This window comes from Propithecus coquereli, unplaced genomic scaffold, assembly GCF_000956105.1.
Source record: "Propithecus coquereli isolate 6110/MARCELLA unplaced genomic scaffold, Pcoq_1.0 Scaffold48, whole genome shotgun sequence".
Classification (NCBI taxonomy): domain Eukaryota; kingdom Metazoa; phylum Chordata; class Mammalia; order Primates; family Indriidae; genus Propithecus; species Propithecus coquereli.
Genome location: NW_012150618.1, coordinates 511820 through 526504, shown reverse-complemented (window position 1 = coordinate 526504; position 14685 = coordinate 511820). Strand labels below are relative to the sequence as shown.

Here is a 14685-nt window from a genome sequence, read left to right as displayed (position 1 = left end):
TTGAGACAGTGTCTCACTCTATCACCCAAGCTAGAGTGCAGTGGTGACATCATAGCTCACTGCAGCCTCAAACTCCTGGGCTCAAGCGATCCTCCTGCTTCAACATCCCGAGTAGCTGGGACTACAGGTGCATGCCAGCACACTCAGCTAATTTTTCTACTTTTTGTAGAGATGGGGTCTCACTATGTTGCTCAGGCTGGTCTTAAACTCTTGTCCTCAAGAGATCCTCCCATCTTGGCCTCCCAAAATGTTGGGATTACAGGCATGAGCTACTGTGCCTGGGCTAGTTATTGTCATTATAGAAGTGCATCTTTGCTAGAGAAAGCACTTACCTGTTGCTAATTTTTTAAAAGTAACATTCTTCATGTTGAACTTTGTTTTCTCAACTGTGTTGATAACGTTTGAAGGAAGCAGAAACAGGTTGCATGATTCTCAGGTGGTCTCATACCTGAGATTCTCATAATGAATCCTTTCGAAACACACTGATAGCAGAAGATAAATTGTCTTCTAGCCAAGAGGGTGGGGCTGTACTTTCTGTAGCTAAAAATTTAATGTATTTAATTGCTAAATACAAAATTATGGTAGTTCCATATAACTTTCTAGATCTCCCTGTCCTCCCTTTCTCCTGTCCCTTCATGTCCTGATGCTGTGCCTGCACCAGTTTAACACATTGACTGCCACACCAGGAAAAAAAATTTTTCCTTGGGGCCATGGTGTTTTATTACGAAAATAGAATAAAAACTTCGAAAACAAAATGATCCTTTCTAATTTAATGAAGAAATTTGTTATTTTTTATTATTCTTTTTTGCATGAATTACATGCAATTTGAAAAATAGTTCTCTTGGCTCCCAAGATGAAGAGATGTGGGAGTTACATAAGCTTCATGAGGGCCCACCCTCAGAACTAGCATGAGTTAAATACAACTCACATGGCACTTAATGTGTTAAAAATCACTAACTTAGAGAAAAATCGTTTTTGTGTTATCTAAACTACTGCACCTCCACATGCTCCACATGAAATGTCTGCATCTCCGTGTCCTGCTATTGTTTTAACATTTGGTCCTCTGCCGGGGGAGTGGGTGGTTCACTTGAAGCTGTTCTACTCAGGTCTCAGCCGAGAAAGCAATATTTGGTTATGAGGCAGAGTTTCAAGCCAAGCTTTGGCCAGGGTCTTTCCCATCTGGGAGGAGGAAAGTAGGAACAGCAAGCGAGACGATAATTCTCCTCGAATTTTAGCTCATTAAAATCTTCCCTCATTCTCAGTGGGTTATTTATTGATTTAAGCATCTAGCACTTTTCCTTTCCAGAAAGAATTAACATCCGTGATGTGATCATTGCTAAGGGAAGAGATTTTTGTCTTTTCTCGGTGGGATTAACTGTCCGCCGGTTGCTTATTAACACAGCCCACTTTAGAGCTGTGTGGAGGTACGGAGTGGAGGGGCAGGAAGGAGATTTCTGAGATTTATTTATTTATTTTTTTCTCTTCTTGACTGGGCTCTGTGGTTACAGAGATTTCTGAGATTTATAGGTAATGAAAAGAACAGGTTTTATCAAAGACACCACGTGTAGGAAACTAAGTGTTCTTCGGGGACTTATGTGAACCTGTGATCCTTGGCTTCTTCCAAAATGAACATTTCATTCTTGTTCATATTAAACCTCCTTTTTATAGGTATTTTAACATGTGCTGTTTTTGCTGCTCTTGGGCATGAAAATCCAGCAAAATGGTGTTTCTTATCTGCTGATCTGCAACAAGCCTTAAATGTTTGCATTTTTCTTGAGGATGACTGTGCTTGATTTTATGACAGTAGTGTATGTAAGTGAAGAAATATTTTTTTTTTTTAAAGTGAAAGCAAGATTTATTCAGAAACTGTAGAAAGTCTACTCCACCGACAGAGCAGAGGCAAGTTTTCCCTGCAAAGGAGAACTGGCCGAAGAAATACTTTTTTAATATAAATGTTTAAAATCCTCTTCCCACTAGAACACTTTTATTCCCCTAAATGTAACATCACCCAGAAGTCTAGCTGCCTTTCAGATTTACCTGTAGGGCTTGTGTGCGGCTTGAATGCACTAGATCGCTGGTGATGTTGGCTGCAGACTTCTAGGTGCAGGTTAGCAGGGTTTTGGCCGTGTGGCACAGAACAAGAATGGTTATTTAGGCAAATTTCGGTATGGATTTTTCTTTTCTTTTTAATGTGATTGATACAGTAGATTCAGCGCAACACCATTTCAGTGTGCTCTTCTATTTCCTGTGCCGTAGTAAAGCAAGACACCGACAAGCAGGAAAGGCTGTTTGCTCATTAGCAGGTACTCGATGAGTGTTAATGCACTTCTCCCTATTTGCATGGTCAGATGGATCAGAGATTTCCAGGCTATTAACTTTTGAAAGTTGGCTTTGCCGGTTCTATGAAGAGACATGCATTTAAATTGTCATCCCTCCTCCTCTATTAGGGGACTTGGAACCGCCCTTGACCTGGCCTTTTTTGTTCAAAAACCAGGTAGGACTGTCATGGATTGCCCTCATGACCATCTCTTGTTTCAAGATTACTAAAAGGCATCAGCTGATGTATCCTCTTGCCCAAACACTGCTAGAAATTCTCAGGCTGAGGAGCTGGCGAGATCCTCAGTGATCAGCTTGTCCGAGCTGGGAGTGGTGAGGACGTGTTGGCTGGTTGGGTGGGTGATTTGGTGGTGGTGGTGGCAGTGGGGGTGTTGTGTTTTGTCTTCTGCCCCTCTGTCTGTCTGATCCTAGAGACTCTGTGGTCAGCTGCAGGGCATCGAGGCCCATAGACAGGACAGCGCAGGGGCGGGGAGGGAACCCTCCGTGTTGGAGAATGAGTGACAGGCAGCTTCCCTCTCCTTCCACCTTGCAGAGTATCTCCAAGATGGGGTTCATTAGGGGACACAGGGCGCAACGTAGAGTCACTTAAACTCTAAGGGCCTCACTTTCCTCGTCTGTTAAAGGAGCATTGTAACACTAATCTCACCTATCTGGGATATTCAATGAGATAGTACTCACAGCTGACTCGTGCACTTGTCTAATATTCCTTGTTCACCTTTCCCTCCACGTGAAGGGTCCGGGGTGAAATCATCACTTGCTGAGAGTTGCCTGGAAAGGTGGTCATTCTTTGGTTAAGGTCAGAGCCAACTTTTTTGCCCTATGTGTAGATGTAACCTTCCTACCAGATGTGTTCCTACAGCACTGTATGATCAAAATACAAACAGGATGGACATGAAGAATGTGTTTTGTAGTAGCAAGTTGCATTCTTTCCACTTTCTCAGAAAAATAAAAAAAGCAGTTGGACAAGAGACTAACCAGGGCCTCAAGGAAAATGCGATTGTTTCTCAAGCTCCTGAAAATCCTTTTATGGATATAGTAAAATTCCATGTGGGTCTAATTTTGAGTGTAGCACTGTGCAGGCCGGCAGGCCCACTGTGCGAATCAGACTTTCGTGTGGCTTTACCAGGACAGGACAGCCCCTCTTTTTCCTCCTAAGCCACTTCATGAGTCAGATGCCACCTCCCTATGTCCCCACCAATGCCCGGGTCTTCTTCCTTTCAGTTTACTGCTGCCATCAGGATAGTTTTCTTTGCACCATCCTTTCTTTTTGAGACAGGGTCTCACTCTGTTGCCCAGGCTGGAGTGCAGTGGCATCATCATAGCTCACTGTAACTTTGAACACCTGGGCTCAAGCGATCCTCCTGCCTCCCTTTTTCTTGATGTTGCAGTTAGTGGTGAAAACACGTCAATTATAATACTCCACACAGTGTATGCTGAGCTTACTACACTGAAGAAATGTTTAGAATCCCATTTTCTTTTCTTTCTAGGATATGATAATCAAGTTCTGTTTGTACTAATATATGTTTGAAAGGATTCAGCAAAACAATTCCATCCATGTTAACAGTTTGGAACAAAACTCCGGATCTGTGATTTACGTCTGTTAGGTTAAAAACATTCGACATCAGTAGTTAGTCACATATTTACGCTTCAGATTAAAATGTGTGTGTTTTTTTCCTTTTCTCTTTTAGCTTCATGCGGCTGACATTGTTGTCTTAGGCTCACCCAAACCGGAAGAGATTCCCCTCACTTGGATACAACCAGGAACGACCGTTCTCAATTGTTCCCATGACTTCCTGTCAGGTAAATGTCTCAACATCTGAATGGAGCTGCCCATTAAGATGTGAGTCAGTTGTTAGGAGAAATGTTAACCTTATTCAGAATAGAGAATGTGCCTGAAATGTGGGCTGTAGTCCACGTAAGCATATGGGGTGGGAAACTTAAAGCGTTGGTTGAGGCGCTTACCTTTTGGGTTACAATGTCGGCGTTGCCAGGCTGAGGAAGCCAAGATGGCGGTTGAGGTGGTGCCTCCCCCTCCCTCACGCTGAAGGCTCCCCCTACTGGCCTAAAATAGGTGGTTTGTGTATGTGCGCCATAAACTAGAAATCGTGGTTTTCAGTCTCCGAACGAGTAGTGGAATCATTTCTTCCAAAGAAATCTTAGCAGAATTTCAACCTGTGAAAGCACATGAAAGCCTGGGCCGTGGGGGGGAGGGAGGTAGCGGCACCGGCCTCTGTGTCTCCCCGGTTTACCCGTGCAGTGATCCCTGAAGCACTTCCTGGAGCCCCGAAGTCGCTCAGAACAGTATGAAAATCACCATGAGAAACAAATGGTTTGAGGATTGGTGCCGCTATTAATATTTGACGGCATTTCTCCAAGGGACTCAGGAAGGCGGTGGATCATGCCAGGTCTGTCTTTAGAGTAGCTCAAGCTGTGCCCACAACAAGGCAGCCAGCCCAGGGGCCAGCGGGCACCAGCCCAGAGTGGGTGCCTTCTCCAATTCACAGAAAGACACGGAGGCTAAGAAAGCCTTGGACCACGCCCAGCCCCCCTCAGCAAGTTCTTGAGTAGCATAGGTAGGCAAGAGACAATGGCAAAGGGAGGCAGAGGAACCCTCCTTTCTTGTGAATTTGGCTTTGGCCTCCAAATTTCAACGTGGAGAAGAGGACTATATTGGGTTGGGCTGGAGGGCAGGGGCAGCTTTCTCCCCCAGAGCTGGGCAGAATGTGCACCAAAATCATGGAAATCTCTGCTCTCTTTCCCCTCTGCCAGGACCATACTTGAGTTTGAAATCTTGAAACCTTCTAGGTAGCCCCACAGAAGACAGTGAGCCATACCCAGGGGTGACACAGACCCTCCCCTGTAGGAAATGCAGGTCCTCCCAGAATTGACCAATGGGATTAAAAAGCCCTTGGAACTGAAGAGGGTAGAATGGATGGAAGAGTCCAAGGAAGATGCTCAGGAGCTTGCCAGATGGCTCACACACTCGGCTCTTGCACTAAGAGCACACAGATGAGCTGGGCACAGTTGACTCACGCCATCTCTACAAAAAATTTAAAAAACAAAACAATTAGCCAGGCATGGTGGCTTGCACCTATAGGCCCAGCTACTCAGGAGGCTGAGGCAGGAGGATCACTTGAGCTCAGGAGTTCAAGGCTGTTGTGAGCTATGATCACGCCACTGTGCTCCAGCCTGGGTGATAGAGTAAGATCCTATCCCCCCCAAAACCCAAAAGCACACAGATGAATGAAGCAATTAGAGGTGCAATATAATACGAGTGTGGGGATAATGGCTCTTTTTAACAAATAGAAGGCGTATATATAACTTCTTTAAAATATATGTAGTTTTTGCATGTAACTTTTTTACCTAAAAAAAAAAACCAGTGCCTGACCCATTAATGGTGAGCAAGGCAGATTTGTGCCTGTATTCAAAATCTCAGATTAAGAAAGCTAATTCTGACATTTGTTTCTGTTAAATGAAGCTCCTTTGCTGCAATATGTACTTGCTGCTTTTTATTCAAGTTCATATTTAGGATAATTTTGGCATAGCCCCACATGGAGATAGGACAGTCTACTTTGATGTTCTTTTCGAATCCATTTAAGCCCTTTGATTATATGACAGTGACATATATTTTTTAGTGAAACACCTTTATTTTCAATAAGATTTCTTATTATGACCCTTATTTTTTGAAAAAGGTGTTCCCAAAAACATTGGATATCAATGTAACAATTCTCTTGGGGGGGAGGGGAGAGAACAAGGGGAGAGACAGATGCTCCTTGACTTAAAATGGGGCTACACCCAGATAAACCCATCATACACTGAACATATCTTAAGTCGGAAATGGGTGTTTAGTTGACGTGATGGGACGCTAAAACACAAATATCCCCAAAAAAGCTGGCGACTCCGTACTCTGTACAGTGTTTGTCGTTTGCCCTGTTGATCACGTAGTTGGCTGGGTTCCCCGTCGCTGCTGCCCGACATCTCGAGCAGCATCGTTCCTCCCAGGAAAATATCAACATTTGAAGTACAGTTTCCACTGAATGCAGTGTATTGCTTTTGCATTATTGTGAAGTCAAAAAACAGTAAGTTGGGACATGGTAAGTCAGGAAGCATCTTATATTTTGAAACGATTCTATTATATACAAGTCCACTGGTTACAATTAGTTTATTTTAAATGTATCTGGTCCAATTGTCGTAGTTTTTGTGTTGATTTTTTTTTTCTTTTTGTTTTTGTTGTTGTTGTTGTGTTTTTTTTTTTTTTTTGAGACAGAGTCTCTCTCTGTCCCCTGGGCTAGAGTGCCATGGTGTCAGCCTAGGTCACAGCAACCTCAAACAACTGGGCTCAAGCTACCCTCCTGCATCAGCCTCCTGAGTAGCTGGGACTACAGGCACGTGCCACCACACCCAGCTAATTTTTTCTATTTTTAGTAGGGACGGGGTCTCGCTTTTGTTCAGGCTGGTCTCAAACTCCTGACCTCAAGTAATCCTCCCACCTTGGCCTCCCAGAGTGCTAGAATTATAGGCGTGAGCCACTGAGCCAGCCTCGTGTGGATTTTTGCATGCCCAGTGCCCAGAATGGTGCCTGACACCTAGTAAGCACTCAGTGAATACTGAGTGTCGAATGATAAACGTGGACTCAGAATTGTACTCGGCTCGTCGTTTTCAGTTTGTTGCACATTTAGAGATGTTTCTTTGAACTTGGAGTCCCATTTAAAAATGGGGCTGGCAGGGCAGCTATTGAGACAAAGACGAGGGAAGCTATGCTGATGATATAGACAAACATTTCCCAGATGGTACTATTCATAATAGTGTTGCATTTCTAAAGAGTGAAAGTTATAATTTTAGCAACTTTGATTAGTATGAAAACTTAATCTATGAGTAAGTTGGATAGAGATTTTTTCTCTCTTTATAATCTTGCTGCTTTAAACAAATAAATAAACTTTTAAACATTATTAAAAAGAAAAGTGCTTTTGCTTAAACTTAAGATCAGAAGAAGAATTTTTAATAAACTTGTGGCTGGGTGAGGGCAGAGTTTTATAACGAAATTTTCATTCTCACCTTAATGGTACAGATCCCTTCCCCTCCCCTCTGTAAAAATAGATGGGAGGTGGTGACTTCTGAGGAGGCAATTCTGTAGAGCCGTTTTATTGAATACCTAATCCTAGGAGAGATTTTCCTGATGGCTGATATCCCAGAAGCAGAGCTCAGAAAACAGTTGTACGTAACTAGTTGGGTCTGTTTACTCTGCTATTACATTAGTCAAATAGCTGGGAAATGTCAATGTTCTGTTTTCTAGCTATAAGAGTAACTACTTTTTTTATTATTAAAAACTATTTCAAATGAGAGAAACGTGCTGTGATCTTGTAATGCCCTGCTTGCTAAAGAGCAGAATTCGCTTTAAGCAAGACCATTTTGTTTCGTATTAGGACTTATTTACTGATGTACCAAATGGGACCAAGGAGAAGCTGGTCTGATGTCTGGGCCCAGAGGATAGTATCAAAACAGCAACTTTGTGGTTTGAAGTAGTTTACAGCATCATTTTAAGTTAACGTAATTCTATTTGGTGTAGAGTAGGGGAAGAGCTCTGGGCCACATCCCAGGATGTGCTAAGGAGCTGGAGGATCCCTAGGGGCCTTGGGCCTTCCCTCTTATGGCTCTGAAGGGAGACAGTATCATATAGTAGAAAGAGATGGACGTTAGCATCAGGATTAACCTGAGGAGGAGAAGAGAGTTAGGTTTTTTTAAAAAGCTCTTAATTGCATCGCACTTTGGTTGTGTTACTTTGAGCAAATCACTTAAGCTCTCTGAGCCTCAATTTCCTTGCCGGTAAGATGGGAGCGAGGGTTTTGGGAGGAATGAGATGGCACTCAGGTGCGGTGCCGCTTTGATACCGCCAATAAATGCGGATCCACCGCCTGCACGTCCTCCCTCCACTTGATTTTGCCGTGTCACCAGCACATAAAATAGCTTTCAGACTTCATCTTAGCAGAATAAAAGTTTATATATGAAAAATCAAGCGCAGGGAAGGAAAGCAGTCCAGTGAAATTCTGAAAATGTAAGAAGGCAGCTTTAGAGAAATTGGACATATGTGTAATTTAATCATTATCTGGATGTATTAATATTTGGAATAAAATAGGGATATTTGTTTATGACTTTTGAACTTCATTCTAAAATCCGTTGTATCTCTTACCTGTTTTCCTTATTTTTTCTTGGAACTCCTGGATATTTTGGATCTATCCCTGAGATACATTGCCAGTTTTCCATTTCAAATTTTAGTTAGTTCTCAATATAATATATATGGTTTTTTACTTTTTAAAATTTTAATTAATTTAATTTAGTTTATTTATTTATTTATTTTTGAGACAGGGTCTTGCTCTGTCGCCCGGGCTAGAGTGCAGTGGCATCATCATAGCTCACTGCAACCTCAAACTCCTGGGCTCATGCGATCCTTCTGCCTCAGCCTCCCAACGTGTTGGGACTACAGACATGAGCCACTGAGCCTGGCCTGGTTTTTTACTTTTTTAAAAGGTTCAAGTCATTTAAAATACGTAACCCTATATTAATCTCTTTCTTAATTTGGTTTCAGTGGTTCCAAAAGGACTGCTTATGTAAGTTGATACTAATATTTTAATTATATTCCTTTAATCATTTCTTACATTGTATTCTTTTAAAAAATAGTAATACACTGTCATTTGATAGTAGAATTCAAATGATTTAAACTAGAAATGCAACTCTTGAGAGCACTGTCACAAAAATTATACTAAATGATTTATACTAATTTCATTTATTGCTTTTACTTTTTATCCTACAAAGTTAATATATTTAGCTTAAAAACTAATCACCAGTGTGTTTTTTTAAAAAGTCTGTTTGGTGTAGAGTCTTATCTGTGCTAGTTTCCAATTTTTAGCTCTTCCTGATTTTAAAACCTCACATAAATTTTTTAGAGTAACTTGTTCTCCTAGAGGGGGAAAAAATATTTGAGAGTTCAATCTACAGGTTCTTAGAGCACTTTTGCGATAAGAAGGGGGCCCTTGGCCAGACTATGCAAAAGCCGAGAGGTTTCCGCAGAGCAGAGATGACAGGAAAACTGAAATTTGCCTTGGTCCCTCCCACTTCACTGATTGTTCTGGCAAAATTCCCAGGGTGGTCTCAGAACAGCTCATGTCAGGGAAAGGGCTGTTCTGATTTCCAAGGAAAGCTCTCTCTGTCCCCTGGGAGTGAGTGCCGTGGCGTCAGCCTAGCTCACAGCAACCTCAAACTCCTGGGCTCAAGCGATCCTTCTGCCTCAGCCTCCCGAGTAGCTGGGACTACAGGCATGCGCCACCATGCCCGGATAATTTTTTTCTATATATTTTTAGTTGTCCGACTAATTTCTTTCTAATTTTAGTAGAGATGGGGTCTCACTCTTGCTCAGGCTGGTTTTGAACTCCTGAGCTCAAACAATCCGCCTGCCTCGGCCTCCCAGAGAGCTAGGATTACAGGCATGAGCCACCGCGCCCGGCGAGAGGGTGTCTTTTGAAGTGATTCATCAACTTGTCCCTGGAGGAATCACAAGTTAAATGAGAGCGCTTTGTGGGAAGGGAAAAGACCCAGCCACGCTTTGGGACAGGACCCGTTAGATTCTGATCCCCAGGCGTCTCCCAGGCCCAGGTTAGACAACCTCCAGGTGGGGTCTTTCTTCACACAGGCAGGGGGGTGAAATAACGATTTCCTTTCTCAATTCTCTTTAGCCGTGAAATTTATTAAGAATGTATTTCTGATTCCATGAGTGACCAGTCTTCATTGCTTCAAATTCTCTGGATTCAGAACTTCTAATTCAATTTTAAGATTGTATTGATTCCTACTGCAAAAGCTCGTGGTAGAAAATTTGCAAAATATAGAATAGTATACAGAAAGAAATAATTTCTGATCTCATCACCTTGAGATAACCATTTTATATTTTTCCATAAAAATGAAAATAATATGATACTAAAAGCAATACTGAAAGTCAGATAACTATTTCTTCAAAAAGAGAAATATTGGGTCATGCAAGATTCTTCTAAAGTTTAAAATATATGTACGTGTACGTGTATGTAAAAATAAATAAGAGAGTGTCGGTTTTGTGTTGTGTTTTAAAATCTTTGTTGTTTTTAATTACATGTTTTTTAATGGCCCAAAAGTTACCTTTGCAGGTAGTAAACCTTAGTTCCTAGGCATAAAAATCAGGAGGCAACACCGTGTGTAAAGAAAGTCAACTTTCCCAGCTGCCGGTGGGCATCCTTCAGTGTTCCAAGGACTGCCGTTTTATCCACTCCTGCTTTTTATACTTGTTGGCTGTCAGTTTTGGGCATAACCAGGGTCTATGAGGAGAAAAGGTTTTACTTCCTTGCAGGCTTCTATTATTAGCGTTTGGGGTTATGGATTCCTCAGCTTTGGGTTCTCACCAATCTCATCCTACTTGCTTCTCTCTTCCACGAATTTCTCAAGATTTCTGATCCACTCATGGCACACTTTTTACTATTATGACCTATTTCCTTTTAACATATCTTTTAATCACTTCCGATGGCGTTTTGGTTGGGAGAAGAGAGTAGTATTGTGTGTGCCTCCTGCCTTCTGGGGCTGGAGACCTTTTGTTTGTTTTGTTTTGTTAATCATGCCTTCGCACACGGCACATTGTGTTCCTTGAAATTATTTGTGAGATGGATGGACGTATCAGCAATTATACAGCTTTTCAAAATAGCATATGCTCCCTTTTGCTAAATTCTGCTATGAAGGTGACTGAAATTATAGGAGGAATTATTTACAGTGTAAGTGTGGAGGTGAGATAGTCTTCATCCACACTCGTATTTGTGATTGGATTCTGGGAACTTGCAGTTATAAATTGTTACCAACTCCTAGAATGTAACTTTTTCTTATTTGTCTATCACTTAAAGCTGTGTTCCCCAACACCCGGGCCATGGACCGGACTGGTCTGTGGCCCGTTAGGGACCGGGCCACAGAGCTCTGCACCCCCTGCCTGCCACCTCCCCTCCCCAGTATGTGGAAAAGTTGTCTTCCATGAAATTTAGGAAATGAGGGAGGGGGTGCCCAGCAGGAGTTGAGCACATTTACAGCTGCTCCCCATCGTTCGCATCACCGCCTGAGCCCCCCTGCCCACCCCCACACCCCGCCGTCTGTGGAAAAATTGTCTTCCGTAAAACCGGTCCCTGGTGCCAAAAAGGCTGGGGACCACTGACTTAAAAAGAAGAATGAGAGAAGCATATTTCTTTTCTTTAGTATTTGGACAAGATCTTAAGATCAGATCTCTAGTGGTTAAAACAAAACAAATCTTTCTCATCCCCTAGACTCTTGGCTTTTGCCTAATAATTTACAAAACTGAAGTGTTACTAATCTTTAAACAATACCTGAGGGATATGATTTTCCAACACCCTTAATACATTGGACAGTGGAACATCACAAAACACATACTCTTAAGTGTTTTGTACTCTTTCTTGCAAAGGACTGTCAGCAAAAGTGGATAATTCAAGAGTAGAGTTGTCCAAAAAAGAAGAAAATAGTTTCTTAATTCAAAAAAGTTACTATTAGAAATATTTCTTTTCTCTAAGGGGGGATGTAAGCTAAAGCGTTTTGCTTATGTGTTTACTTTTTAGAAATTTTATAAGTGCTAACTAAAGGAGGGAAAAATAGAATTCTCACCGTCTTTCTGTTTTGAAAATTAGGTAATCCCTAAAATTAATAGCCTAAGATATAATTTCTTAGTTTTGATAGAAAATCGATTGTTTCACTTCTATGACAGGGATTTTTAAAATTATCCAAGAAAACCTGATCTTTCACATAACACATTGGCCAGCCTTATGCTGTGTGTTCATCTTCCTTCATATACTTTGTGTCCAGAAGTGAAATCACATCTATTTTTTTTACATACTGTCCAGTAAAAATTATGAATCCTTCATCTAATCAAATGAAACCCCATCGTGTCAAAAAATTAAAAGGTTTGGAGAGGGAGTGGTTCTGACACACTATGCTGCAAATACACATCCCCATCCCTTTCTTCTAAGCAGTGTTTTTGCTCTAGTGGTTTAAACACACACAATATGCCAAGCACTTTATATACCACGTGACATCTCATTTTCACAGAATTCTAGGAGGTTGATCTTACCCACCTTAATTAATGGGCTCAAAGTCACAATTGCAAGCAAGAGGTAGAGGCATGATTTTAATCCAGGTCTAACTCTGAAGCCTGTGATCTAATGTGCAGACTATGCCACCTCCCTGTTAAATGTTTCAAATGTTCACTATGAATTGTCTTGAGCTACTATTTATATCTCTAATTATACCATATTTTAAAAGTCACAATATGACATTTCCAGTCATTTGACGAGGCAGTATGCCTAGATGTTTCTCTAGGTTCAGTGTGAGGTATGATTTTCCAAAGCATGGCGTGCTTTTTTAAATTTATTAAATTAAATCCATTTATCCCAGGTTAATAGTTTAGCTGGGCACTTCATTAATGTACGATATGAAGCAGGCCCCATCAAGAGGCCTCGCACTGTGCCTGAGTGACCAGCCTGCAGCCGTGCCCCGAGAGCCTAACTTCCTTGGTTGAAAATGAGACCATTATTCAATGACAAGATGCCTAAAGTGTTTTTTCTCCTCAAATTTTTTACAGGGAAGGTTGGATGTGCTTCTCCTGGGGTACATTCTAGTGGACTCATTGAGGAAGATAATGTGAGCCTTCTTGCTGCAGCTCTGCGGATTCAGGTATGTTTGACACGGCTATTTGAGAATTTTGAGTTTAGAGATTTGATTAATAATAGTTGCTAACATTTTACAAATGTTGTCTTTTTACCAGATATAATGTTAAACACTTTACACACAGAGTTTCAGGCCCGTTTGATAAGTGATGAAAAGGAGACCTAGAAAGACTACATTATTTGCCTGTGATCACATGGCATGTGTGCGGCAGAAACCCAAATCAGGGTTTGGTGCTGTGTAATAAATTACCCCCAGAATTTAGCAATTTGAAACAACAAACATGTATCATCTCGCAGTTTCTATGAGTCAGGGATTAGGGAGCAGATTAGCATATTGGATGGTTTTGGCTCAGGGCCTCTCGTGCAGTCAAAATCAAGATGTCAGCAAGGGCTGCAGCCATCTGAAGGCTTGACTGGGGCTGGAGGACCCGTTTCCCGATGGTGCACTCCCATGGTTGCTGGCAGGCACTATTTAATTCCTCGTTGGCTATTGGCCGGCTGCCTTAGTTCCTCACCATGCTGACCTCTCTGTAGGGCTGCTCACATTGTGGCAGCTGACCTCCTCCTATCCAAGGGAGAGAGCAAGGAGGAAGCCACAGTATGTTCTATGACCTAGTCTCCAAAATCACCTGCCTCCACTTTCTTTTCTTCTGCTCGTTAGAAGTGCGTCACTAAATCTAGTTCACATTCAAGGGAAAGAGAATTGGGTTCACCTCTTGAAGACAGGAGTATTAAAAAATTTGTAGACATCTTTTCAAACCACCGCTATCTATGTGACCTAAAGCCCAAGGTCCCCAGCCCTGAGTGTTCCTGGCGCTGGAACCTGCGGTGATGGTGACTGCAGGGTGTGGCATTAACTGGCCGTGGAAAAACCCAAACCTCTAGTTGCTACCACAGCTGAATTAAGCAGAAGCACGTTTTACTTCATTTCTTTTATACATACAGGGTAATCTATAATTCACACTTCTTAACCTTAAAATGGGGTGTTGTACATTTTTGCATGGAGTATAACTTAAATTTCTACTAAAGCCAAATTTTTTTCCTATTTATTTTGATTTATTTTTATTTTATTTATCTATAATTTATATATATGCATATCACTATTCAATAATTCAATCTTGTTGTTCTTTTATACCAAGTATAAAAGGATGGTACTTGAAATGGTGTTGCAAATTTTGGAAACTTGACATCTAAGCTGATCATTCCTGCAGTCTTGTGTTTTCCTCATTTTTCTTTCTAATTTAGATGAAGAACCCACTCCGTTTAATTTTATTCGTGTACTTGATGTCTTTGGTGAACACTTATTATCTCACATTTTCCTTTTTAAGAAAAGCCTACAAACCTAATTACATGTGAATAAAATTATTCCTAAAATTCCCTTGGATGATTGTGCGATTATAATCTTTTTGTTTCGTAACATGCATGAACAGTATTGTTTAGTGCCTACTCTGTCAGCTTTCACTTTTATAACACATGCTTTCCTCTCTGTCCCTGCTGAAGAATATGGTCAGTAGTGGAAGGAGATGGCTTCGTGAACAGCAGCATCGGAGGTGGAGGCTTCACTGCTTGAAACTTCAGCCTCTCTCCCCTGTACCAAGGTAACGCTGGTGATTTGTTT

At 41.6% G+C, this 14685-nt stretch overlaps 1 protein-coding gene across 1 annotated transcript in view; it reads left to right on the top strand.

Moving 5' to 3' along the window:
* MTHFD1L (methylenetetrahydrofolate dehydrogenase (NADP+ dependent) 1-like) overlaps window positions 1-14685 on the top strand; it is a 213743-nt gene that overhangs the window by 30802 nt on the left and 168256 nt on the right. Inside the window, exons 8-10 of the mRNA XM_012655557.1 lie at window positions 4026-4137; window positions 12983-13074; window positions 14568-14665. Coding sequence (XP_012511011.1) covers window positions 4026-4137; window positions 12983-13074; window positions 14568-14665 — 302 coding nt within the window. The remainder of the gene's footprint in view (window positions 1-4025; window positions 4138-12982; window positions 13075-14567; window positions 14666-14685) is intronic.